Below are 25,983 nucleotides of genomic sequence, written 5' to 3' on the forward strand. Positions count from 1 at the left end.
AACCTTTAATTGAGTTGTACAAGGTGCTTGAGAGCAGGGGAGGGATGAGAGAAGTTTCCGAGGAGGAGAGTGCAGCAGCTAAAGGCAGCCATAAGAATCATTGCCCTAGGTGCTTCCTAATGAAAAATTTCTGTCAAGACTTTTAGAGAGGCTGGAGTGGTATCACCTGTGTCTGTGACTGAACCACTTGCACACCTTGTGCATGTCCTGGAGCAATCATCCATTGGGCAGCAGCACAGGTGCTCTCAGACGAGGTGTGAGGGTCAGATGCTGTCAGACAGAAGGTGGTAGAACCTCTGGGAGAGCTTCCAGGGCAGGGCAGGATGCAATGCAGAGCCTTTACAGAGTGTTTTGGGGGTGGGATCTTAACTGTCAGAACGTTTGGAGGGCTGGACACACTTAGTCTTGCTGAATTGCCTTTATATGATGCAAATCATCACTGTTAATTAGAAACAGATTCATGTTTGGGCTTGGAAAGCAACATGTAAGGATAGGACTGAGAGAGGGTAGAGTTAAAAGGGATATGAGGAATAAATTCTTTGCTATGAATGGTGAAGCACTGGCACAGCCAGAGAAGCTATGGTTTCTTCTTGAAGTGTCCAAGGCCAGGTTGGACAGAGTTTGAAGCAATCTGGTCTAGGGGAAGGCATTTCTGCCCATGGCAGGTGGTGGAATGAGATGAGCTTTAACCTTCCAATCCAAACCTCCTGTGATTCAGAAGCAGTGTGCTTGTGGTCTGCTATGGGGTTTCATAGGCTGCAAAAATCTTTGAGCCTCTGTTGTCAGGCTAAGTGAACTCTGATTTGGTAGTTCAAGTGTTAACAAAATAGAGAGGATGTTAAATAAGAACGGGACCAGCACTGTGGGGGTCCTGTTTGGCCCCTAGTCTTGGGCTCAGATCTGCCTGTAACAGAGCTGGAACACAGCCCCTGTAGAGTGAGCACATCATCTGTCTGTGTGTGCTTTGCTTCCTTGATAGACTGGAAGAGTGGGAGAAAATCCTGAACACTGATGTCTTAATATTGGCTGAGCCCCAGAGCCGTGTTCCTGCAGATTCAGCTGCTCTCCCTTGGACATTTGGAGCATATGTTGATAAGATGCTTCTTCAGTAATTTCCTTCAGTCAGTAAAAGTCAGAGTGACTGTGCTGGAGGGAGGCCAATGCAAGGTTGCACAGACACACTTCACTCCTCAGAAGTGCAGCTGCAGGTCACAGCTGGGGAGATGCTCACTTAAAAACTGCCTGCTATGGCACAGTGGAAGTACTGATCCTTCTCCAGACAGTAAATAAAAAATGGATTGTCCCCATGCAGCACAACAGGCCTGAATGGAAAGAAAAAAAGAGGAAATTATACCTGTGGCAACCTGTGAGCTGTAGAAATTGGAGTCATTTCTTATGGGCAAACCCACAGATTTCCTGAGGAAAAACCCCTAATAGTACTTGTTCCTCTAGACCTGCTTCCCTGACATCTCATGAGACCCAGTCATGCAAATACAGTACCTTGGGACAATTCCCATGGCTGAATTTTGGCAGGGTTGAGCCCTGTGCAGAATGTTCAGCTTAGAAGTCACTTGAATTACCCCCCACACCTTAGAAGAAAACTTCCAAAACTACTACAAGCTTGATTATTCAGCAGAAAAGCAGTGATGACAAATGAGGGCTATATCTGTCTTGTTATGCTCAGGGTGCTGCTCCAGGACTTCTTGGCTGGTTGTTCTTGCTCTCTGAATAAAGCAAGAGAATCACATAAATATTGGCAGCCCTTGGCTTTTTAACCAGAGCTGAGCAAGCAAACAGCTCTGACTGTGCCAGCTTCTCTCTCAAATATGCCCTTCAGGAGTAGGTTCAGCACCTCCTTGTAGTTATAATTGAAGTACATTCTGTCTCATACACAAGACACAACTATTATCTAAGAGTTTACACGTTGGGATATTCTTTGCTGTTGGTGACTCCTTGGTGGACCCTTTTCTCTTTGTTGGAAACAGAATGAATCAAGAATTGAATCCTTTTTATTCCTGTTTCCCAGCAGAATCAGCCACCCTGGAAATCTCTAAAGACTTCATGAAACTCTCTTCCTTGTGGAAATGCAAGTGCTTGGGAGTGTTTGGTGTAGTCATTATAAATATGTAGTCAGCATAGATGTAAAAATACAGTGTGCAGTGGTAGGACTATAGATAAAAATGGAAATACAAAGGCTTGAGGTTGTGCCTGGGTTTGCAAATCTTGTCAGCAGGTTGCAGGGCTCGCAGTCCAACAAAACTTGTGAAGCCTGAAGTGCTGATCTTGGTGGTAAAAGGAAGGTTGAGTTTTCTCTTCAGCTTCCTTATTTTACATTTGCTGAAGGAAGGGGATGACAGTGAACATGCTACAGCAATGTCCAAGTGTTTACAGCCTCCCTCTTAGCTGTGGTAAATTGGATTAAGCCTATGGATTCTAACAGTGACACTGATTTACACCACACCTGGGCTGCTTTTCTTTCTGTCTTTGGTGTCCCAAGATGAGGTGCAGAATCAGGCAGTGTGAAATATCTGTCAGGATCTGTATTACTTCAATAAAATATAGTCAAGTATAAAATTTAGGTACCTTATAATATTTATCTGTACTTTTTTGGGTTTTCAGAGTACTGGGGGATTGGAACTCTAGACTTTCAAAAAGCTGGAAACACTTGGCAGAGGAATTATACCAGAACCTGCAAAAATGGGCCCTTATTTGCTGTTATTTCAATAAACAGTGATTAAAGACCAGCAGATCTATGGTATTGCCATATTTTATTCCTTTGGGAGACAATTTGAAACTGATTTATCTTCTGTTCTGTGTAGTGTTCCCTCCAATATTCTTGCTCTTGAAGTGCACTTCTGTGTATTTAGGTTGTTGTATTTTTTGTTTGTCTTAGTGCCACTCTTGTAACAACCCAGAGAAATGGACCCTTGGTTACAGATTTTTTTCAGAAATACATGATTCTGTAGACAAAATGGAGTTCTAAATTCTGTTGGAACATTTCACAATCTCTGAATCACTTATGGTATAAATCTATTTGCCCTTCAATTTCCCTTAGATATCTTTGTATCAGCATGAAATTAGTTTAATTTATTTAAGCATGCATACTCACACCCTAATGAGCTGATAGTGTTATCTTGATCAGTCTGGAAATGAGAGTTCTAAATTCTGCAAGCACCAGTCAAGGTATGGACAAGGAATTACAGATGGAGATGGTTTCAGCCTGTGTGGTTTCACCTTCTCTTTCCTAAAAATATCCTGTGAAAAACAGTAATTGTGCTGTAGGAGTCTGTTCATGAATCTTTGCTGAACTGTGTAATGTTTTTTTCCTTTAATCATGAGCAGCTCACAGCTTTTTGTCTCTCCGAAGCTTTGAAATCTCCTCGAGTTTGTCTTTGAGCTGAGACAATTTTTGTGAAATACTCGTATAAAAATCTCTCAGAGGAGGAAGAACTCTGACTAATTTGGTGTGGAACTCAGCAGCTTAGAAAAGTTCAGGATAGGCAGGGAAAAGTAAAGCATCAGACTAATGAGAACTTACATCATTTGGAGAAGCAGATCCTCAAGGCATAAAGTCTTATGAGTGTTACCTGCTTTGTTGTCCTGGTGAAGATATTTCAAGAACAGTGATTTGCAAGTGAAATCTTAATTAGAAAATTTTAATGGCTATTTTCTTGAAAGACTGTGTAAGACACTTAAAGGACAGTACAGGAGCTGTTGATTGAAGGACATAAAAGCACTTTCTTTGTTTTATTAGTATTCTCTATTCATGAGTGCAATCCAATTATCTTTAGTATTTCTCACACGGTACCTTTAAGGTTATGAATTTTAATAAGAAATGTCTTGAATGAGATGGCTTTTTGTGCAGCAAAGGAACAATTCCTGACATGGGGTTCCCAAGCAGGCAGGTGAAAACAAAAGCCATGGAACTAGGACAGGACATGCTCTGTGTCCTGTCTGTCTGGGGAGTGAGGTGGGCCTGGATGTGGAGTTAAAGGCACGTGGTGGAATAGCAGCAAATGCTCCTGTTGTTTGTCTGAAATCAAGTGAAACATCCCTGGATCCTCACAGAGGCTTCACTGCCCTGCAAGGTCAATATAAATTGTACCTCATCTGCTTGAGCTTCAGGCAGAAGGAAAATTCTGTTTCACTCCAATTGTTCTTACTGAGAATAGTCACAGTTTCTTGAAATCTGATGAAAAGAAATTATTTTGAATAAGCTGAGACAAAACCTGTTGACTCGTGGTTACTATCTGACTGACTAATATTTGGCTGAACGCTGGAAGTGGAAGGCAGGACATTTCAGAAGATATTATGACTTTATTACATGCATGCCTGGAGTTCTGTGCTAATACATTAAGTCCTAAATGATTTTCTTTTAACAAAATTGTCAGGCCTGAAGCTTTTCATATAATATTCAAATATGGAGGTGTTGTTTCAGGATGATTATGTTTTATTACTTATTACTGATGACATAACAAGCTGTAACTTTGTGAAAAGAAACACCTGAAGGGCCTTTTACTGCCCTTCCCTTTTAGATATGTGCTTGATTTTTACAACTACTGTAGTTAGGGCAGGAATCAAGTATGGAAATAAGGAAATCCCAGTTGGATTTTTATCCCTCTTGCTGAATCTACTGCAATAATCTGCTCAGGTGCTCCTTAAGCACTTCTGCTTAGTGCTGATAATCCAGGCTTGGATTTTTTACGCGGTACTTTTCTGTGGTACTTCTTTGAATGCAGATCTTTCTGAGAGTGCAGTAGGTTTGGGTTAGGGGTTTTTTTTTTTTTCCCCTCTGTATTTCCACTGGCATAAGGGAACTACAGGAACACTAAACTTTGGAGAAAATAAGTTTTTGAGAGCTATCTCCTATCAGAAGGAAAACGGTGAGGACAGGAGCACAAGGGGAGGGGAAACACCTTAGTTCTTTCTCTTCATATTTTTTTTTTTTTTGTGAGTATCAATTTAGTCATCCAGAAATAAAAATAAAGTAACCCAGAGTATTAGGATTCATCCTAATGTTGAAAGTTAAGAACTGGAGCTTCCTAACCAGATCTGCAGCCTTTTTCTTAGGGCTTAACTGGGTATTTTTCCACAGCTGGGACCTGGGAGAGGTTAAAGCCCTGTGTAGCTCAGCTCACCCATTGCCACAGAAAGAAACAGTTCAGAAGGAGGAATTTAATTCTTTGAGTCAAATGTGCTGGAATATCTCACTTTTTACCATGCAGAAACCAGATTCCATTTAGGAAACATGGCCTTTTTCAGTTTTAACTTTAACATGTAGCTCATAATTTATTACTTGTAGAAGTTAAAACTTTCTAATGCTCCTTGAGGGAATGTGCTGTGCTTTTCCTTTCCCTGACCTTGTAGGTTTTCATCATTATTTATAGATTACTGCAATGTATTAAAATAATTTTCTGAACCAAAAAAAAAAAAAAAAAGAAAAAAAAGAGGGAGGAAAATCTTACATTGGGAATAAAACCAGAAGGGTCATACTGAGTTTAACTTCTGTCAGCAGATGTGCTTAATTGATCAAAATAACTGCAGAATGTTTGGACGTGTTTGAAACAAAATTATTGACCAGTGCAAGTTTTAAATAGTTCTGCTATAATTAATGCCTAGAATGTGCAGTACACTTAGTGAATTCTTTTGCAATTTGCTCCTAAAATAATGTACTGTTCCCTCTAATGAATATATGTGACTTAAATAATAAAGCAGGTACATTTATATTGTGAATGTTAGTGACTGGATGCAAACTTCAGATTGCCAAAGGCAGGTGAAAAGCAACTTTCAGGGGGTCTAACAGCAGACTGAAATAATAAAATACCCAACTTATGAAACTAATGGGAGTTCATTACTGAAATAACAATATGTCCATCTTATGTAATGTTTCTCTGCCAGAGGAACCAATGAAAGTCAAAAAGGAGAAACAGCTGGAGAGGAGCTGGGAGGTATCAGGGCTGCAGAGAAACCTGAAACAATCTGCAGAATGCCTGAAGAAATGAGAGCTAGGTCAGAGCAAAGGTCTCCACCCCTCACTGCAATTTCAACATCATAGAAAAAGTGCTTTTAGCCCATGATCAAAACCCACTCACTGTGTTTTGGTTGCCAGTCAGAGCAATTGGAAGGTTCCTGTGCTGTGTTTGTTTCCAGGTGATTCTGCCACACTCCGGTGTCTGTATCTGGCTTGCAGAGCAGGGTGTCTATCAACTTCCCAAAAAGCAGCCTGGTGGGGATTTCTACAGCTCCCTACAGCAACCGGAGTCGTTGCTATGCCAGAGTAGCAATTAGAAGCTTAAAAAGAGACGTAATACATTGGTAAGGTCTGAACAACCTGCTTTCTCTTGGGTGATGGGTGCTGTTCCTCTGCTGGTTCTGGGATTTAGATTCAGGGAAAAGGCTTTGAACTAAGAGAAGCTGGGTGCCAGGCATCTAAACTGCTCTTTTAATTAAATCTGGTTATGAAATGATATGATCTTGGCAACAACAATATCTGCTAATTGTAACAGCTTGTTCTGAATTTGTTACTCAGTTGAGTTACACGGGCACTAAATGTTCCTCTCAACATATTTTTTCCCTCCCCAGTAACACAATGAATCATGCAGGATGTTTTCTGTGAAAGCTGGTGCAGCCCAGACCCAGCTATAGGAGGAGATTAAGTTAGAACCAGGAACATGTGTGATGATCCTGGTTCTGCTGAAAACACAAACACTCACCTCCCTGTCAGACATTGGTGATTTGCTTGTTTGTGTTACCTTCCGTGTTTCAGCACATTCTTGGGTTGTGTTTTGGAAGAACTTACACAAGCTTAAACACTTGACCGAGTCAGGGTTTGGATTGCTGTGATTTTTAGATGCATCTGATGTCCACAGTCCCACCTACATTACAAGGACTTGAGCAGCAAAATCCCCAATAGTTTTCCAGCTGTCTACATGTTTAGAACAACTGGCTGGGCTGATTTTCTGTGGGACCATGTTGAACTAACTCCTGAGCTAACAAGGCAATTGTTAATTAGAAAAAAACAATCAGTTTTCCTACCTGATTGTATTTCCAAAGTGTGTGTCAGTGGGGAGAAATGTCTGTTAAAAGGTGCAGCTATTCTGCATCAGGATGTGTCCCAGCAGTCCCCAGTCAGCAGAAGCAAGCACTAGTTTGGCTCTGCCAGACCAGAGGGGCAAAAGTGGGCTGGGTATTGTGGCAGTCTGTAGTTGGTTTGCCTCAGAAACTGGATTTAATTTTAAAGAAATACAGACTCTCCAGAGAAATGCAGATGGCATCACCATGCATAGGACCCTGCAGAGGTCTGGGTTGTGTCCAGATCAGGGTGGGATTTTGCTTGGTTTGCCATCTCAATAGAGAATTCCTGGCAAAAAAATAAATGCTAATTGTGAAAAATAAAAATAATAAAAAAAAATCAGAGCGATCTAAGCATAAACCAGGAGAAATTCCACCCTTTGTGTGGCAAACATAAATGCCTGTTATCTAATGTCAACTTGTTCCACTTGTGTTGGAACATCCCATCTATAATCTGCTACAGTTCCTCTGGTTTAAATCATAAGGTCAATAGCAAGATAAACCCGTGAGATTAATCCCAGTCACGTCATCCCAATTGTGCCAACAACTGTGCTTTTCTGTACTTGAGCTGTGCAGCTCGGGGAGGAGAGTTTCTGAACACCAAATGCCTGCAGGAAGGTGCAGAACTCTGCAAGTGCCTGTGTTTGTGTGTCCAGGTGGGAGAAGGGTCAATGCTGGAAGTGCCTCCCGGGCCCCAAACTGCCCCGTGCTGTGGGAGAGGTGCCTGCCAAAAGCTGCCTCCAGGGAACGGTCACTTCCCTGAGCTTTGCTCCGTCCCAAAGTCGTGGGGACCTTGGCGAGGTTTAAGAAATGGAATAATGAAAGCTGAAAATCTGATTAAAAACTAATTTAGGCCTTGATTAATCTCCATGCTTAAATACATGCCCAAAATTCGGCCTGTCAATGTCCTGGGGGTGTCAACAGCACTGTCTGTGTGCTGTGAGTGATGTGGGCCTGGACACCCAGGTGTCTGTGCACACCTGGCCTTTGAGACTTGATTTTCACCAACTTTGTTCACACCATCCAAAAGCTCAAATTGTACAAGACCATCCAGACTGTCCCATGAAGCAGCATTGACTCCTGCATATTCATATTACTTCCTTCTGACTATACTTGGACATCCCAAAAGGGGTATCTTCATTAGCATTAGGAGATCACTCCTGCTTCCTCTCTAGCAATCATTTACCTCATTCTTTACTATTTATACCTTGGATACGTCTGAGTTATCTCATTTTCAATAAGTCTATCTTTTAGCTTTCTTCTAGAGGAACTATCACCATGCAGTGAAAAAGATAACACCAACACTTTAATGTGGTCAATAAGCCTGGGCTTTTTTATTCCTCATTATTATTTTAAATAAGTATGTGAAAAAGAAATTTGAAGACTTTTGCTGTCTAGTATGATACTTTTACAGTCTGCAGACTGTGGTTGCATTTCAAGCAAATGCTCTTGCAAACACTGTTTTATACAATAGCAGTGCAGTTTGTTAGTTATAGATTGATCATCTGGCTACAGGCAAACTTTGAAAGCTTTCACATACAGTCATTTTATTTTAAGCATATTACTGGCTTTAGATACAGAATTGAGATTTTTATCTGTGTGCCTGGTGGATGAACTTTGTATAACAACACCAGCCCTCAAAGAATGCGTTCTAATGCTTGGCTCAAGATATTAATTGCAAGAACATTGGAAACTCGAAGGCAAATAAAATAACGAGTGTGTTTGTGCCAACAGAAGCTGGTTTGTTATTAGGTATTCAGCAAGATACATGATGGTAGAGACAAAGTTCATTCTTGTTAGTCACAGAGAAGGAGTATTTATTATTGAATAAACTGACTTTTGACCTTCTCCCAACCTCCAGCTCCGTGGGGATTTGTCGGAGCTGGCTGTGTTGGGCTGACTGCTGCTTATACATATGCCAGAAGAGATGACAGTGCTGTAACCTATGCTGATGCTTTGCTTTGTGTGTTTTGTTGATGTGTGTCTGGGAATGCTTTAGAGCCAGGCTCAGTTCCCTGTGTAGATGTATTTGATGGGAGATGCCTGCTCCTCCAGGATCAGGCTGTCTGTCTCGTTGAAGGTGTCGCTCTCACCGGCGCGGTTGGCGTTCTTCGCTCTGTTCAGCTGCGACTGCAACCGTTCGTGTTCCTTCCTCAGCTCCGAGTAGGAGTGGGAGAACGTGTGGAATATTGATGTTGCAGGAAAGGACATGATGAGGATCCCGCTGAGGATGCTGCTGAGAGCCACCATCTGCCCCGGGACGCTCCGTGGGACCATGTCTCCGTAGCCCACGGTGGTCATGGAGATGATGGCCCACCAGTAAGAGGCGGGAATGCTGGTGAACTCCAGCACCCTCCCGGATTCGTTCTCAGCCAGATAAACCAAAGGAGAGAACAGAGTGACAGCCACGCACAGGAAGAGTAAGAGCAGCCCGAATTCCCGCGTGCACTTCCGAACTGTGAGGCCCAAGGTCTGCAGGCCCAGGGAGTGCCGGGCAAGGCGCATGACGTACAAGATCCGCAAGGCACGTAGAACCCGTAGCACCAAACCAACCTTCTCCAGGTACGTGTTGCTGCTGCTGCTTGGCCTGTCGTCCTCCTCGTTGGAGTCGTCCTCTGAGAAGATTAGGGAAGCGTAGTAGGGGGAAATAGCCAAGAAGTCAATTATGTTCAGGGGTCCTTTGAAGAACTGACACTTGCTCCTTGCCTGGATGAAACGGAGGAGGAACTCCAGGGAAAACCAAGCCACGCAGATGGTCTCTATGACAAAGATGTAATAGCACTTCTGGGAACACTCACCCTGACACAAAACAAAGAGAGAGTTAAACAAAAGAACAGTCTGTGAACCAGCAACCAAAAACACCAAGGGAGAGGCAATATGGATCTGCTTGAGTCACTGGTATCAGAGACAAACAAATCCCAGCAGCAGGTAGTTGTATGAAAGCCATCTTTCAGCTGTGTGCAGAGAATAACGAGCATGTGAAATATTTAAATGAACAGACTTTTCTCTCAGCTTATTTTATTATTAGATGATTATTATTTTTATTAGACTGCTTCTTCCAGGCTAAATGAATAAAACCCACCTCTGTATAAACTCCTGGCATGCATCCTGCCAGTCTCACTTTCTGATCTCAAACAGAAATCAATTTAAACTTGACTGATTTATAAGGCTGTGCAGATATATTCCTGTCCTTATACACAGAAATAAAATGCTCAGGGTTAATAACCCTTGTCTTATAATGGGACTAATGATGGGTTTTTAGTTTTTAAGTGTTGGGAATAAGTTTATTGAAAAATTCCACCTAACAGGTATTTTATGATATTCTCACAGTGGCATGCTGCTGTTCAAATTCTTGCACCAGTGCAAACATTGGGATTGCAGCTCTAATCCAAAACCAGCTGAAGTGAACTGGAGTCTTGCATGGACTTTGGCTGACTTTGAAGCAGCCTTGTGTGCTTTCCTTTGCAGAGCATGTAATCAAAATCCACTGTCTGGGGTTTGGATTTCTGGTGAAGACGAGAAATCTCAGCTGTAACTGGGAACCAGAGAAAGGGATTGACCAGTATCACAACCCTTTGAAATTCCAGGCTGGACTCAGAATATGGGTGGTAATCGCATGTTCAAGGAAGCCCAAATGTAGGAGGTGCAAATTTCAGTTGAGATTTTGATGCTACTTGGAAGTTAATATTTAGCACACGTCTCTTTTCGGCTGCAACTTTGATACGTGAAGGCTTAGCAAGGTTCAAGATTCTTCTCGTGTTCTTGCAGAACAGGGACTTGCATCTCTGGCACGTTAATAACTGCAGAAGATTAAGCAGAACTGGGGACGATGAAGGAGGACCTGTGCAGAGAAAGAACCTCTTTGGGAGAACAGAGTGGCCATGTGCTATTCAGGAATATCTGCAGACCCTTTGTTTTGTGAAAGGCTTTTTTGTAACCTCTGAAGAATGAAGTCAGGGCTTCTGCCTGCACTTTTCCTGATGACCTGTGTCTGGAATTCAGCAATTTAGTGGAAGAGTTCCTCATAGAGTCAGCCATTCTCAGCCAAATTTCATGAGCAGTATTGATTAAAAGCACTGCAGGAAACACATACCCCTACTACTAATCAACTACCAATTTAGTTCAGTTACTCTCTGCAGTGCAGCGTGATGGGCTTTAGAGTGTACCTCGTGTTAGAATTCCTGCTGCACTCAGGGGTAACAAGTCTTTTTGTTCAGGCAGTGGTTATGGCTGTGGCCACCTGAGGTTCCCCAGGTAAAATGGCAACATTTCCCTTAGGGATATATTTACCCTGTCTAACCCTCAGAACAGTTTAGCTCTGTAGCACCATTTGGGGGATTTTCCTTTCTGCACAGTAAACTGTCAAGTTCACAATTTACCTCTAAAAGCAAACACCACAAGAGGTATTGAAGTCTTGGCCCTACCAGAGCCCCACTTGCAGGATCAGGTTCTGGTTCCATTTGCAGTCAGGGCTGTGGCAGTGCTGGAGTGCCTTGATGTTTGCAGAGCTGCTGACTGGGCTGCAGGAGATTGCCTGCAATCAGCACTTGTGTTATGCAGTGCTCATTCTTTCTGAGCTCTAAATTATTTGTACAGTGCAGCCTGGACCCTGCACAGACCCGCCTGTGGTCACTCCAGTGATGTGGCCTGTGAATTATTCATTGTTCCCATCAAGATTTATTTTATTTTTTGTTAACTGGGCTGAATTTCCAGTGCATCTGTTATTTATTTCCCTGTATAAATTTACAGGTGACATTGCTCTCAGATCATCGTGTAGCTTTCACTGTTTCTTCCTTGAAAAATAGAAAAGAAATTTTGTTTGCTGGAAGTTCTAACCAATAAGATCCAGGGTGTTTTTTGAACTGTGTAGTTTCAAGGTGTAGCATTGTAAGAACTGGTTGGGAGATTTTTTTTTTTCCTTGCCATCCTCAGTTGCCTCAGTACTCTCCATGGAAAGTTACAAATATTTAGAGAAAGTAATTTGTGCTGGCAGTTTCCTAAATGTGTATTTCCTTTTTTCAGATATAAGCATCCTTCAGATCAAACTTTTCAGGAATGTTGTTGTGCATTTTATTCTCCCTCTGAGCATAGTTGTGCATGTAAAGGATAGGGAGTTCTCCACTCTTAGCACACTTTGTCTTTTTTATGTACCTTGCAAAAGACATTTCAGAAATGTTTCCACATCACTCTATGAAACCACAGTCCCTTTTTCTGCTGCAGCAACAAAAAGAATGAAAATATCACAGTGTCTGACTATGGTGTTTAATGAGAATGTGCTCGTTGACTTCACATTTGGGAGATAGATTTCATGCAATGAGTTTGTATGGGCAAGTTTAATATATTAGGAACATTTGTGTATATTATGTAATATTAATTATATGATCTATATAGAATATCCCTCTCTAATATCAGTCTCTTTAAACTTTCTTGGTCCTTTCGAACATCCTGTTCAAAAGCAGCAAAATTTGGAATAAGAGGGGGGAAAGAGGAAATATTAATTACCAAAGCCAATTTCTGTTTCTCCCAGTATTTTTGAGGATTTTTAGAACTCAATGGTTTATGATCCACTTATGACTGTTGTCTGAAGAACAGGCAGAATAACATACTCACTTCAAATCTATGTTCTTATCAAAATACTGATGCCTCTGTGCCATGGGAGATGTCAAATTTGCTGTTGACACCACGTTCCCATTAGTTACTTTCAGTGAACTGTCAAATTATGGCCCAAATATTCTGATGCATGAAAGAGAGTTTTTTTTTTGCCTACGAGGCCAATAAGAAAATTTCTCTGCCACAACAACTTCCATATATTTCTTCTTTCTGAACAAAACAAACCCACTTGGGAAATTTTAGTGTTCAGGGCCTGCCAACACAAAACACAGCAAACTCCTCACCATTAACTGGAGCAGAATTTTATTTTCATATCTTTCAGTCCAGTTTCTCACTGACCATTTTCTTTTCCTGCCTGCAGTTTTGAACATGAAGTACCATGAGTGTAGTGGAAGCTGTAAAAGCTCCAAGCCAGTATAGTGCTGACTGTGAACAAGAGGGGAAGGTGAGGTTTTATTTATAACTGACAACAGCATATTTTGGGTGGGTATTTTTAACATGTTTTACTCTATGGTAGCATCAATCAGTACTGAAACCTTCATGAACTCTGATGGGAGAACAGTTATCACAGAGCCAGTGGTGAGCAAGTATATAACTCCTTATTCATCCTGCAGATTTACTTTTCAACAATGCAAGAATTCATCAGGACTTATGGAACTTGCCTCTGGCAGAAATTCTGCCTCATATGATATAAATGTCATAAAATGAGTGCCTGGTATTGATCTTACGTGTGAAATGAGCGTTTGGCTCAGCAGTGAAGGAAACAATATTTTGTATCTAAAAGATATATACTGAGCCTGATGCCTGAAATATTGAGTGGTTTCTTAAATTTATAAACCACCTCAAAGAAGCAAAGGAGTTGTTTCAAACTCCTGTACCACCAGAGATAATAAGCAATTCAAGCTTCCTCTTCATTATTGCTGTATAAGGCAATGGCTTATTTTCTGTGTTCTCTGATGAGCTGGAGCTCACAGTGTTAGACTGAGATTGTTCATTTTAGGATATTTTTGTTAACTTCTCTTCAGATATGAAAAAAATAGGTTCATAGTAAAATATAAGAACAGCAGTGCTGAGTCCAGTTAGGCCAGTTCCAACAGCCTGAGGAAACAGGTGCCCAAGGCAAACCTCCTGGCTTCTATTTTCCACTCCAGAGCTTCATAGAATGTTTGGGTTGAAAGGAACCTTGGAATCTTGTTCCAGCTCCCTGCCATGGGTAGGGACACCTTCCACTAGCCCAGGTTGCTCCAAGCCCTGTCAAACCTGGCCTTGGACATTTCCAGGGATGGGGCAGCCACAGTTTCTCTGGGCAACCTGTACCAGGGCCTCTTCACCCTCACAGGGAAGAATTTTTTCCCAATATCTCATCTAAACCAACCCTCTCTCAGTTTAAAGCCATTCCCCCTTGTTCTTCAGCTCCCTGAGCCAAAGGAGGTGTGTTCTATAATCAAGCTGAATTGCTCTTCTATGAAGTTTGGCCATGCAGTTTTAAAGTGTGGATGAGCTGTAGGTTACAGAGTCAAATTTATATCCAGTTTATGATAAAGAATTCAATCACTTCTTTTGTTTTTAGTGTACTCTGTTCAAAAAAGTTTAAGCCGCCTGGATCCGTGTAAGGACAATATGTATATTGTACATATGACGTAATATTTGTAACAGTGGGAAACTGTGTGACTCTGGTAAGTGTTACTGCAGCTTTCTTGGAGTACCTTTTCTGGAAAGGATTTGAGGTTCAGAAATTCAGCACCTCCAGAGTAGTGTGTGACAGTTAAATCTCAGACCTCAATTGCGTGGGTGAGTTTCTAAAATAGAAATTTATTCACCAATTGTGAATCCAAGCTAAATGGGCTTGAGTTATGTGCCACTCACATACCTCATTTCCTGGCCAAGTGCCCTCTTAGTTCACCAGAAAACATTAATTAAAGTGTAATGACATTGAGGATAATAAACAAAATCAGATCTCAGAGCTATGCAGCACTAACCTAAACTACAAGAGATATAAATCTCATCTAGTGAAAATAATATCTTTACATGCATCGATAATTTTGGTAATGCCCAGGGAGACTGAATTATACATTATATATATATTATATATTACCTGATCTGCCAAGGATTTACCTCAACACTTTTTGCAATGTATGTTTACCCTTTTGTCCCTCTTAATTAGGGGTAAATTGCAGAAAGAAATCCTGTTATTCCCATTATATTGGGAGTGCAGTGCTGCAGCTGTATGAGGATAGAATTGGATAGGTACTAACTTTCTGCCCTTGTTGTGACTGACTCTAAGTGGAAGTTTATTGACAGCGATCTGAACCTGTTTTCTGTGGAGTGTAATTTGTGATTTCACACGGTCTATAAACAGGCTGGAGTCTGAGATGCAAAAGAAGGAAACCTACAGCATTTCTCACTATCTCCTTTCTGTGCTTGCCAGTGAATACTGCTCAGGATGATGTTAGTGATACCAAGTGTTTCTCGTGTCAAATAATCTATTTCTTAGTTAAGTGGCAAAAGTTCCTCCAATGCTTGTAAAACACTTTGCTAACAAGCCCTGCTTGATCAGTATATGGATTATTTCAGAATCATGCCATACATATAGTTTAATATTTTTGACCTTTATATATTCAGAGCTCTGGAGTGGAAATCAACATGTGCATCAGCAATATGTAGATATGCTGCTTACACAGCACACTTCGGAGGAAGGCATCTCACGTTATTTATGAAGCCAAGTTGATAAAAGTCCTTGAACCCAGCCAGAAGCCATGATTGAACCACTGTATGCAAACACTGCTGTTCCCAGGGTATGTTTATGGAAACAAGCTGGCTCATCATCATAGCACAGATGAGCAATGGACTGAAAGGGTCTGAATCCTCTTCCCAGCCAGATCCGCCTGAGATGCAGCAGTGATTGCTTCGAGTAAAGGCTCTTCTGGTGCTCAGTCACCTGGGCTAAACAGCCCAAAACAAAGCAGGGAAGGAGCTCACAGAGCAATATGCTTGATGTTCTTGATTCTGACTCCTGTTGGAGTCCTAAAGGAGTTTCCTTAAACACAGGACCTTCTTAATGCTCTGCAGTCAAAGTTCAGGCTGCCAGAACATCATCCTTCACACCAGAAACATGTGTGGCTTGTGCAAGGTCACGATTCACATCTGCTAAATTTACCCTGGCAGGTCCAGATTTTGTTTGGCACAGTCAAGTGCAGTCAGTTACTGCTCAGATCCTTCCTCTGATCCAGTGTTTTGTGGACAGAGGCCAGTGTCCACTGAAGTGGCAGCAGATGGGATCAGCCTGTATTGTGGCTCTCGACCTGCCTTCTGCCAGCTTGTGCTGTCCAGCACTTATCCCAGCAAGGCTGCTCTTCTTGCAGCCTGGCCCTTTGTCCAAAAACATTCAGCCCTCTGTGTGGAGGATTTAGAAGCAAAACTAGCAGGAATATCCCTCTCTAAGATCAAGGTTGCCATTCCTGGGCAGGGGGCTGTTTTCCAGCCTTTTGCTCTTCTCAAGGTTATCCCTGGTCAGTGCATCCTGGTCTACAGCTTTTCCCCAAGCAGTTCCCTCTGTGGGAAAAATACAAACTAATGGCATAGTGAAAAACAAGCTTTGACTCTTACTCTTGCCTGCCCACAGCTCCAAGGCAATGGGGATAGAGGGGGAGGCTGCAAATTCTAGAGAGTGGTTAGGCAGGAGCAGAGGCAAACCAAGACCTCGATGTAAGGAACTGAGGTACCCAACCAGCTCCAGGCTGTTCTTATCCCAGCTGGCTGCAGGAAATGGACAGGTACAGGGGAAAAATCCCTTTTGGCTGTTAAGGGATGACTCTGTTAGGCAGTGTCGTGCCAGGGTGTGTTCCCTGCATACCTGAGCTGTGGGACCCAGCTGCAGTGCTGCAGGTACTGCTGAATCACTGCGGCCGCATTGCCGCTGTTATTGGAATAATTAAACCATGCTCTGCTGAATCAAATGAGGGTTAGGGAGAGCTTGAAAACCCTGTGTTATGGATCACTTCAGCACATGGATTTACAGTTTCAGACTGATGCAATAAAAACAGGAGGTTACAGCCTGCTGAGAAAGAGACTGTAACCCGATTTAGAGGATGATGAGCCTGTTAAAGGAGTGCTGTGTATTCTGAGCACACAATGAGTTCCCACTCGTTCTGCTTTATGGGAAAGAAGCTTGGACTTAGGGAAACAATTACTACAACTAGAACATTTGAGGAAACTGAACTAATATTGGGATTGTATTAATGTGGACGTTAGAACATAGAAAGAAATTATTACCTCTGTGTCCAACACATAATTATGTTCTCTGGGGCAGAAGTGTAACTAAAATAAAATATTTCAATTAACTTTTAAGCTTGGGTCTTTATTCTGCAAATACTGCGAGAATCAATCTGAAGAATCTGAATTTGATTTAAACCAGTTGGTGACTCCAAAGTGTTTGTGTTAGGAGAAAGGTATGGAAGAGTGATCTTTTTCTTGTTTTTCTAGTAAGAAATTTAACAGACTTAATTTTGTAACTGTGAAGAGCAATATATTCAAAATGACAAGGTATTTATCTGGGACTTGAGAGGATGACCTTCAACTGACAGTTTTACTGCTGGTCAAATTATTTGCCCTGTTACTGTTTCTTCTCTGCTTCTTTTCTCACTACACTGTAAGTTCTTTGGAGCAGAAACTCCTTTTTGTATCTGTGTAGTACAGGCTTTACAAGAGGACTCAAGTATGGTTGAATCTGTTATAAGAGAAAATACTAATGCTAACAGGAGGTGCTGACACTGTGGGAATGAACACAACATATGCAGTTCAAAGCCCTGATGCTGCAATGGAATTCACAATTAGATTTTATAACTAGAAATTAGGCCGTGGCACAGGTTGCCCAGAGAAGCTGTGGCTGCCCCATCCCTGGAAGTGTCCAAGGCCAGGTTGGAGCAACCTGGGATAGTGGAAGGTGTCCCTGCCCATGGCAGAGGGTGGAAATCAGATGATCTTTAAGGTTCCTTCCAATCCAAACCGTTCTATGATTTTTTTTGGCTCAGAATTCAAACACCAGACTGTGAATTTGACTGCAGCAGCAGACTGAAGAGTCCTCAAAGATTTTCATCATAGCGAAAGAGGCATTTCTACAGCACATATTATTTTTAATACTTGTGGCATTATTGCTAGCAACTTGGAGGATGCATTGGTTTCAAATAGAGTTTTCCAGAGATACAGCACCTCCCTCAGAGGGAATACTCACCTTCCCAAAGAAGGGATTTACTAAATCATATATTGCCCGGCAGCTGGAACAGCTGGGTGTCCCCCCAGCATAGCGTGCAAAGCTCGGAGACTTAGTGCTGTTGGGACACAGCCAAAACTGGATGAACATCAGGCAAACTAATAATGTCTAATTGTGCTTTCTGAACACTGGGCCTTGGACTGGCAGAGCCAGCTTTGGAAAGCCGTGTAGAGCCCTTTTCCTCACTGGAGTGTCCCGAGTTTCTGAAGAAAATTGTTTTCTGAGATGCAGAGGGTCAGCAGTGGCCACCCCTGCAGTGCCTTCTTTAGTTGTGGAGAGCAGGGCTTAAGTAATATGAGCTTTATCTATGTTGTACATAATAGATTTAATGCTGAAATATGCAATTCTCTTTGCAGATGCTTGGAAAATAGTTACTTGTAACGTGGAACTATGAAATCAGAGTGTTAATGTAAGAGTGCAATCTCAAGGTCCAATCCTTTAACATTACCGAGTGACATCCAAGCCTCAAAAAAAAGGGTAGATCCCATTAAACAATAATTTATATATATATATATATTTTGAAGTCCTAGGCTTGAATACTCTGATTTAATGGCTTCTTATTTCATCTTTCTTCAGTCATTATTAATTTAACTCCTTCAGTCCATGAAGCAAATAAATTGGCTGGATTCTGCTGTGCTGAGTACACCTAGACCAGGAGGGTTTTGGGGCTTCAGTGAAGCACATTTTCCCACTTTAAAATGCTGCAATACTTTCTTTGCTGATCAAAATGCTTAGAAGAAATCAGAATTGTACTAGATGCCTAGATAATTTAGGAGAGGGAGTGTCCACAGAAGGTGACCTGATAAGAACACAGAATAATGTGCTTGAGCCAATGCAATAAACCCAAAGCACATCCAGCTTTATTTTGTTCCAAGTAATTTCAAGTCATATGTATATACCAATATATTTATAGATGGGCATGTAGACATATTCTTTATAGTCTTACACTTGTAAATGAGCACTAGATTTTGTTTCTCTTCACAGTAAGGTAAATAAATTGTTTTTTCCCCTGTAAAGTAAAATTATTCCATTTTTAAAGAAAATGGGTTTCTTGGCAGTTTCCTCCAGTGTACAAGCCAAATATTCTGGCTTCAGTGTCATACAGACAACTTCAGCAATATCAAACATTGAAAAGCATAAGTCAGGGCCTCCAGAATAATGGTGCAGAATGAAAAAAAATAATTTAAAAGTGGTTCTGTGTGTTAAGTATTGGGTTCTTTACATCTGTTCATGCTTTCTGGGTTCTAAGTGCAACCACAGACCAAAAACTTACTCTTTGAAAAGGAATTAGATTTTCAAAAAACGAAATTACTCCAGGAATGGAAGCTTTAAAAAAAAAATGAATATTCTGAGCTTAAAGATAAAATCTGCTCATGAGACAACAGTGGTTGCAGCTTCTGTGGTTTGTGTTTCATTAGGTTCCATGCAATACCTGCAGCAATTACAACCTTCTCAAGGTCAGTTAAGAGCAAATACAAAAATAGTCTTAACAAGGTCAGGGAAGGGAAATATCTGGAGTTTTTTATTCTTCTTCTTCCCCCTGACCTTCATTTCCTTGCCTTCCCGAAGCAAAGACCTCGCTGGGTCCTTTCTGCTGAGTCATTTCTCGAGAGGACGCCAATTTTAGGGACTCATTAAATGAAATATCTCATCCTCAGGAAAATCCCAAGAGTGCTTCAAAGTGTTCTGCCCCTCCAGACTCTTCTACAGTGGCTTAATTCCATAGTTCCCTGGTGTAAGGATGTTTTTCCCTTTGGGTTGGATGTGCTGAGCAGTGTCTATTGCAGTTACACCTCTTGGATCCTGGTTGTAACTCTTATGTAGGATTGGGGCTCTGGGGGGACTTTGATGGGATTTTTGCCTTCTCTCTAGTGGGATGATCTTAATTCCTTCATTTAAGGGCAATACTGGTGTATTTTGTCCCTTCATCTTTATTATCCTCTATGTGTGTGGTCTCTGCTTCAGATTTTTAGTTTTCTCAGGCTGCCCATTCAGATCAGTAACAGTTTATCTCCAAATATGCCTTTTTTCTATCTTTACATACACATGTGCCTTGATTGCTGTATTTTGGTGATATTATATTTGCTTCTTTACCAAAGACTGTTTGATCTCCATAAAGAATAAATGCAAATATCATGGACAAGGATGTATAACTCTTGGAAAATGTGACATTTTGGTTGTTTTGATGACTCCTCTTTCCTTAGCCTTTTGTATATTTATTTCATAGTCAGACTTAAAACTGACATCACTAGAGCTATTCATTTGCTGCCCTACAGTTTTCCTGAACTCTTGGCTTCCTTCTGCTGGGACTGCTCACTCTGGGTTGGGATTCATGGCAGGTGCACGTGTGATACTTACTTACAGAACTGTTTGCCCAAATCTCTATTTTTCTTTCATATCTCTAACGAGGAGGTTCCTAAATGGCATTTGACATATTCTGCAGTGTGTGCATGGTATCAGTTATAGCAACTCCTTCTTTATTTTATTTTCATCTGTGTTCCTGCCTTTAAGCAAACCCTCCCCTCCCTTCCCTGCTGCCCATGGAGATGGATCCTTCCCTCCCCTCTGGTTGCCAGGGTGACTGGGCTTCCCTGATGCAGATGCTCTTTCCCTGGCTCCTTGCCATCCCTCTCCCAGAGACTGGAGTTTTCACTTTCCTTCGGATAGTGAGGACTCCTGTTTGTCTTCTGCCTGCCCAGGCAGCTTTTCTCCCTCCTGAGCAGACCTGGTTTAGCAGCTGCTGAAAGGACAAGGGATTTGATGTGCCTGCAGGGTGGGATCAGCAGCCTCTGAGCAAAGTGAGTGAAGTGGAAGTCACCTTGTATTATTTTTCATTTTTTTTTTGGTTTTGATTCTAATCCTTCTCCTTGAGCCAGTTCTCACTCTTTAATGTGTCTGTGATGAGGAGAAACAGGACCCTAGAGTGGTACATGTGCATCAGAGGTAAATCTTTTTTTGTTTGTATTTCAGAATGGATAAATTCAATTTCCAGTGTTAGTGACACTGGAAAATAGATCCTTGCAGTACTTGTAAGCACATTTGCCACTGAGATCTTGCCAAGCTTTAACTCAGAAATTAATAAACCTCAGGATAGAATTCAGATGTGAAATCACAGGTGGTTCAGAAACTTTGGGAAGGAATTTGACTGTTTTCTGTCACTGAACAAACAGATATTGAGTCACCACTGTGTTCAGCCCAAAAAGCCAAAATTTCAGATTCTGAATGCCTGTCCTTGGTTGCTGGTAAATGTGGTCTCATCTTGGAATCACTTTCTGAGGTCAGTGAACAGTTTTGAGTTACAAATCAACCTGGAGTTACAATTTGCCTAAGTATGACTCAGCTGCAGCCAAGTACTATTTTTAGTCAATTAAATTCATGGAGTTATTTGTCCAGTTATAGCCAAAATTCTCTTTTGAGATCCCAGTAAGAAAATCTCAGGTGTTGAAAGATAAGAATTTAGGGATGGAAAAGTAAGGATGAAAAAACCTGCTCTTTAGTAGTTCAGATTCTCTGCTTTCCACAAGCCCATGAGTATTTTGTCTTGCATATTCCCCTATGTTTTCTATGGCATAATTTCACATGATTCAAGTAATAGGACTTCTAATACTCTGTTCTGTGCTTCTGGGACTCAGTGACAAAGTGCATTAGGCTGGTGCTGTTAAGTGTAAACTATGGGATGCTTCCAAATATTTGGACAAATGTGGTCCTTTGCTCAAGTTCATCCTTTATCCTCCCCCCTGCACTTTAAACATTCCATCTTTTGAGCCTGTTTCATGCCAGTTTGCTTGTTTTTAAAGTAGTGACATATATGCAAATCTCTAAGTAGTAATGTCATCCATGTTTTATAGGAAATCCAGGAACAGCAGCTCCACTGCAGCTACCAGATACACTTATAACCCTCAGCGAGCTTCCCTTTCTAACTTACAGTTAATTATTTTTAAAACACACAACATGTTACTTCTGGCTGAGCTCTGAAACATCATGTACTTGTTCTTTTGCATGGGAAGTATTTATAAAAGCTTTTTCTGCAGTGGTTGGGAAATTAGGATAAAAAGCATTGGGCTACTTCCATTAACAAAGTTAGTAGGAAGCACTTGCTGGAGCAGAGTTTGTAATGTTTGTACATCTCTAAGAAGGATGTTCTATATTTAAAGTACTTCCTCAGAAGAATTATTGGAACAGTGATAACAGCTTTTCCTGCCAAAAAGTAATAGCTGTGCAAGGCTGCAAGAGCATCAGGCTTATTCCTTATGGTCTCCCTATGCAAGTGTAAGTTAATATTCAAGGGGTTAAAATGGAAATGATCTTAGATTTCAGCCTCCTGTGCAGTCCTTAGTTTTATTCAAAGACATCAAATATCATGACACATCTTCACCATGATGGTGCTGCTTCGACTCATGGCTTGGGCAGTAAAATATACACAGATTTTTGTATTGTGCACACTCTGCTGTGCTATAGATGTAAAAATGACTTTATTCATCGATATATGATACTCTGAGGGGTGTCTTATCTTACAGCAGTGGTTGGGGCAGGGAGTTTATTTCACATGGATTTCCTCAGCACTTTTGAAAGGGCAGTTTGCAAATGAAGCACAGGATTCATTACAGAGATTAGTCAAGGTTATTTGATGAATTTGGACATTACCACATCTGCAATAACTTTGTATTGTTACTTTCCTCTGTTTTATCATTAGAAAAATAAATCTTTTAAATGCTGAAATATTCACAGCAATGTTATAGAGATCTTTAATGTATGATACAGGCTTGATTTATTTGCCCTGAATTAATGTGGATGACTTATTTGAGGAGGGTTTAAATGCAGTTAGCACTTCAGCTAGTGTTTGGCATTACTCCTAAAATATGTACATATATATGTGGGCACATACAGAATTCAGTTAGCATGGAATTATGATTTTTGGAGGCACAGCTTTTAAATATCAGTATCTGCAAATATACTTATTCTGTCTCTCATCCTTTAATCTTTATGCAGCTATTGAAATGTAACATTGTAACAATAAAAGTAATGAATATTTCTTCCTCTTTAAAGATTTGACTGTCTAATCACAAAGGAAGATACCCAGCTGTTTTAAAAGTAAGGATGTCAGAGGAAAATATTTCTGTAGCTGACGTGTCCAAACGAGACATTTTTTGTAACTAGAGAGTAAAGCATCTTGAAAACTCCACAATTTCAGTTAGAGAGTCTCAGTGCTAACAACTTAATCTTACACTGGCAACTGCTTCCTAAGAAGGAAAAAAGTGGTTTTTTGGAGAGCTGAAATATCTGTTCTGTCCAGAAGCTTTCTTGTATTTTAGTTAAAAGATTAGTACAATATTTGTTCACATTATTCTCAATATCACTTCGAAAAAGATAGAACCCATTTAAGCCATTATTGTGTTTTCTGGTACGGACTTTCATTAGTTCTGTAGTTAGACCAGTTAAAAAGGACTGACTTACCCTGTCTTCTTCAGCTCTTAAGTCCGGCATTGTGCTGACACAAAGGCTTACAGCTGTGGTGGCCACAAAGAGGATGGAGAGACAAGCAAAGACTTTGCCTGGGAGTCCTGACTGGGGATTTTCTACCATATCTCTGAGTCTGTTCATAAACTGTCCAAATCTGGTTTTCTCATCCAAGACACACGTAGCCTCTTTGCTCCTCCGAAGCTCCTCTTCTTTGCGGATCTCGGCCAACTCCTGCAGTTTCTGAAACAATTTCCGAAAGCAGCAGTTCTCCAGGTTGGATTCCTCAATCCCCCAGTATCTCAGCTCCTCCTGAAAAGACAAGGCACACATGTCTCTTAAGAGCATCAGCTTCCCTGCTGCTAGGAAGCTGACAATCATCCCAAAAGCATTGGGGTTCCTGTCAAAGAAGAACTCATGGGTGTCTTCATCGTAATCATCGCACAGCTGAATTATTTCTTCGTAGCTGCTGCAAAGCTTTAGTTTGCTCAGTCTGGTCAGAGGGAAGTCATCTAAAGTACTCCAAGGCAGCAGGTACTTCATGCCTCCAACATTTATCATGATCTCTGTCTTTAGATCGGCCGCAGAGACTTGGTCAGGGTGGTAAATCCTCCTGGCTCTCTGGTAATGGACCCCTTTGACAGAAGGGGTTTCCACACAGATAGGAATGAAGTGGCTCAAGGAATTACAGGAGTTGTAGCTAATGTTACTATAGTCTTGGTCACTGCCTCTGGAGAGAATAGGCATCTCTAAGAGTTCTCACCGGGACATCCGAAATGGCATCAGAGCAGGGGTATCTGTCAGCCAGAAGATACAGCAAGGAGGAGAAAACATAGCAGAGGTTATTGCAAGACAAAAGGTATTTCCAGCTACTTTCCTAAATCACAAAAATTAATGAGTGCCTGTTTTGTAAGTAAAAGTCACCTCTGGGCTTCTTCCTGAAACCTGCAGCCTGTGAATGAGCTTTGCTTTGCAGCCTCATTGGTTGTCTGGCAACACAGGCACAGAGGAGCTACAGCCTCATTCATAATTATCACTGAGGGTCGGGTGCCTGCAGATCCAACCGGGAACAGATCGGGCTCTTCCCGGAGCAGATCTCAGGCATCGTTAGATCGTTGTTTTCCGGTAGCTGCCGCTTTGCTTTGTTATTTCTATAAACCCTCAAACACGCCCTAACTCAACTAAGCTGCTTAATAGTTATTAGGGATGGAGTGGTCAATTACCTGCCATCAGCTGGATGCAAAGTTCCTAATTGCTTTAACTTGACTGCTCGGATTGTGATTCCTCTTTCCTTCCCTGCACGCCGGCTCTGCCTCTCGGGGGTATGGCAAGGATTAGCTACTAGAGGTTTATAAAATTCCTTAAGTGGAAAAGTGCTGCGTAAATGATGACTATTCTTATCAACCCGACCTCGTGTCACTGCAAATTACCGAGAAGACAGAGGGACCATTTGTCCACCGTGGAGAAAACTTTGCTACGCAGACAGAAAGTGTTTTATCAGCTTGGAGGGAGGAAGCAGTTGAAACACTCACCCCTTCCTTAACTTCCCTCCTTTCAGGAACAAATCCCTGCTTTTGTTCATCAGCTCTAAAGATTAAAAGGCATTTCTTATTCTTATCCCAAAGTGCAAGAATTGCAAGGAAAGTTTCGCGAAGTTCCTTACCAGCGCTCCGGGTGCTGCTGCCGGGTGCCCGCCTGCCCCGCAGGTGAAGAGCACATCCCGCCCACCGCTCGGCTGCTCCGGCACAAACACCTGGGGATGTTTTACAGTATTGTTTGCGTGTAAAAAATCACCAGAGCACTCCGGAGATGGCAGTCTCTCTGCTCTTCGTCTTGTTTTCCTGCTTTCCTGGACGGGGAGAACAGCCGTGTGTGTTCATGTGACATATGTTGTACTGATAGATCCTCTGCAAGGGAGGCGGTGTCCTGAGGGGCAGCTCCTCTCCTGGGGCTTCCTGGTGAAATGTGCTGAGTGAGAGCTGGTGGATCCTGCCCTCTCCCTGTCTTTCCTCTGTTTCCCCCGGGACTGCCAATGTGGCCCTGGAAGAGGAGGGGAGAGGGAAGGGGGAAGGGCTTAGAAATAATCTCTGCAGCATCCCTCCATCTATCCAGCAGGCAGCAGGCAGCAACTGGGTAAGAACATGGAGTACAAGTCCCCGACTAATGAGGTTTAATAATCAGTAAATTCTGGCAAATCTACTTAAAAAAACAATTTCAGTGTCTATTAACTCCTTCCCTCATAGACATGCTACAGTTGCTTGGGCTGGAGACACCAGTCAAATTCCTCAGAGGCAGTTTCCATGACCTTCATCCCCCATGAAACTGGGCTTTGCTCTCTAATGTCCCTAGAAAGAAAGAGAAGTTTGTTGGGTGCATGGATACTGTGCCTCAGCATTCCTTTGGTTACCAAGGAAATGCTTTCCTCCTGTAAAAGAAAGGGTCTCTGGCTTGTAAAGCACAGGTGCTGAGCACTCTCTTTTCCAGATCTGCAGTGTTTTCCAACAGCCAAGTACTTTCCCCTTTCCTCTTTACAGATGATGGGAAATCAAACATTATCCTTTTCTCACTTTACTCAT

The 25,983-nt window shown here is 41.7% G+C and overlaps 1 protein-coding gene across 1 annotated transcript; it reads right to left on the reverse strand.

The window, feature by feature from the left end:
• Positions 1 to 8,381: 8,381 nt before the first annotated feature.
• KCNG4 (potassium voltage-gated channel modifier subfamily G member 4) lies at positions 8,382 to 25,404 on the reverse strand. The gene is made up of 3 exons (XM_027725174.2): positions 25,071 to 25,404; positions 23,405 to 24,204; positions 8,382 to 9,870 (listed from the first exon to the last, which is right to left on the reverse strand). The coding sequence occupies exons 2-3, from the start codon at positions 24,152 to 24,154 to the stop codon at positions 9,079 to 9,081; spliced, it is 1,542 nt and encodes a 513-aa protein (XP_027580975.1). The 5' UTR covers positions 24,155 to 24,204; positions 25,071 to 25,404; the 3' UTR covers positions 8,382 to 9,078.
• Positions 25,405 to 25,983: the final 579 nt, after the last annotated feature.

This window comes from Pipra filicauda, unplaced genomic scaffold (assembly GCF_003945595.2).
Source record: "Pipra filicauda isolate LSUMZ 115617 unplaced genomic scaffold, ASM394559v2 scaffold159_size1710840_pilon, whole genome shotgun sequence".
NCBI lineage: Eukaryota > Metazoa > Chordata > Aves > Passeriformes > Pipridae > Pipra > Pipra filicauda.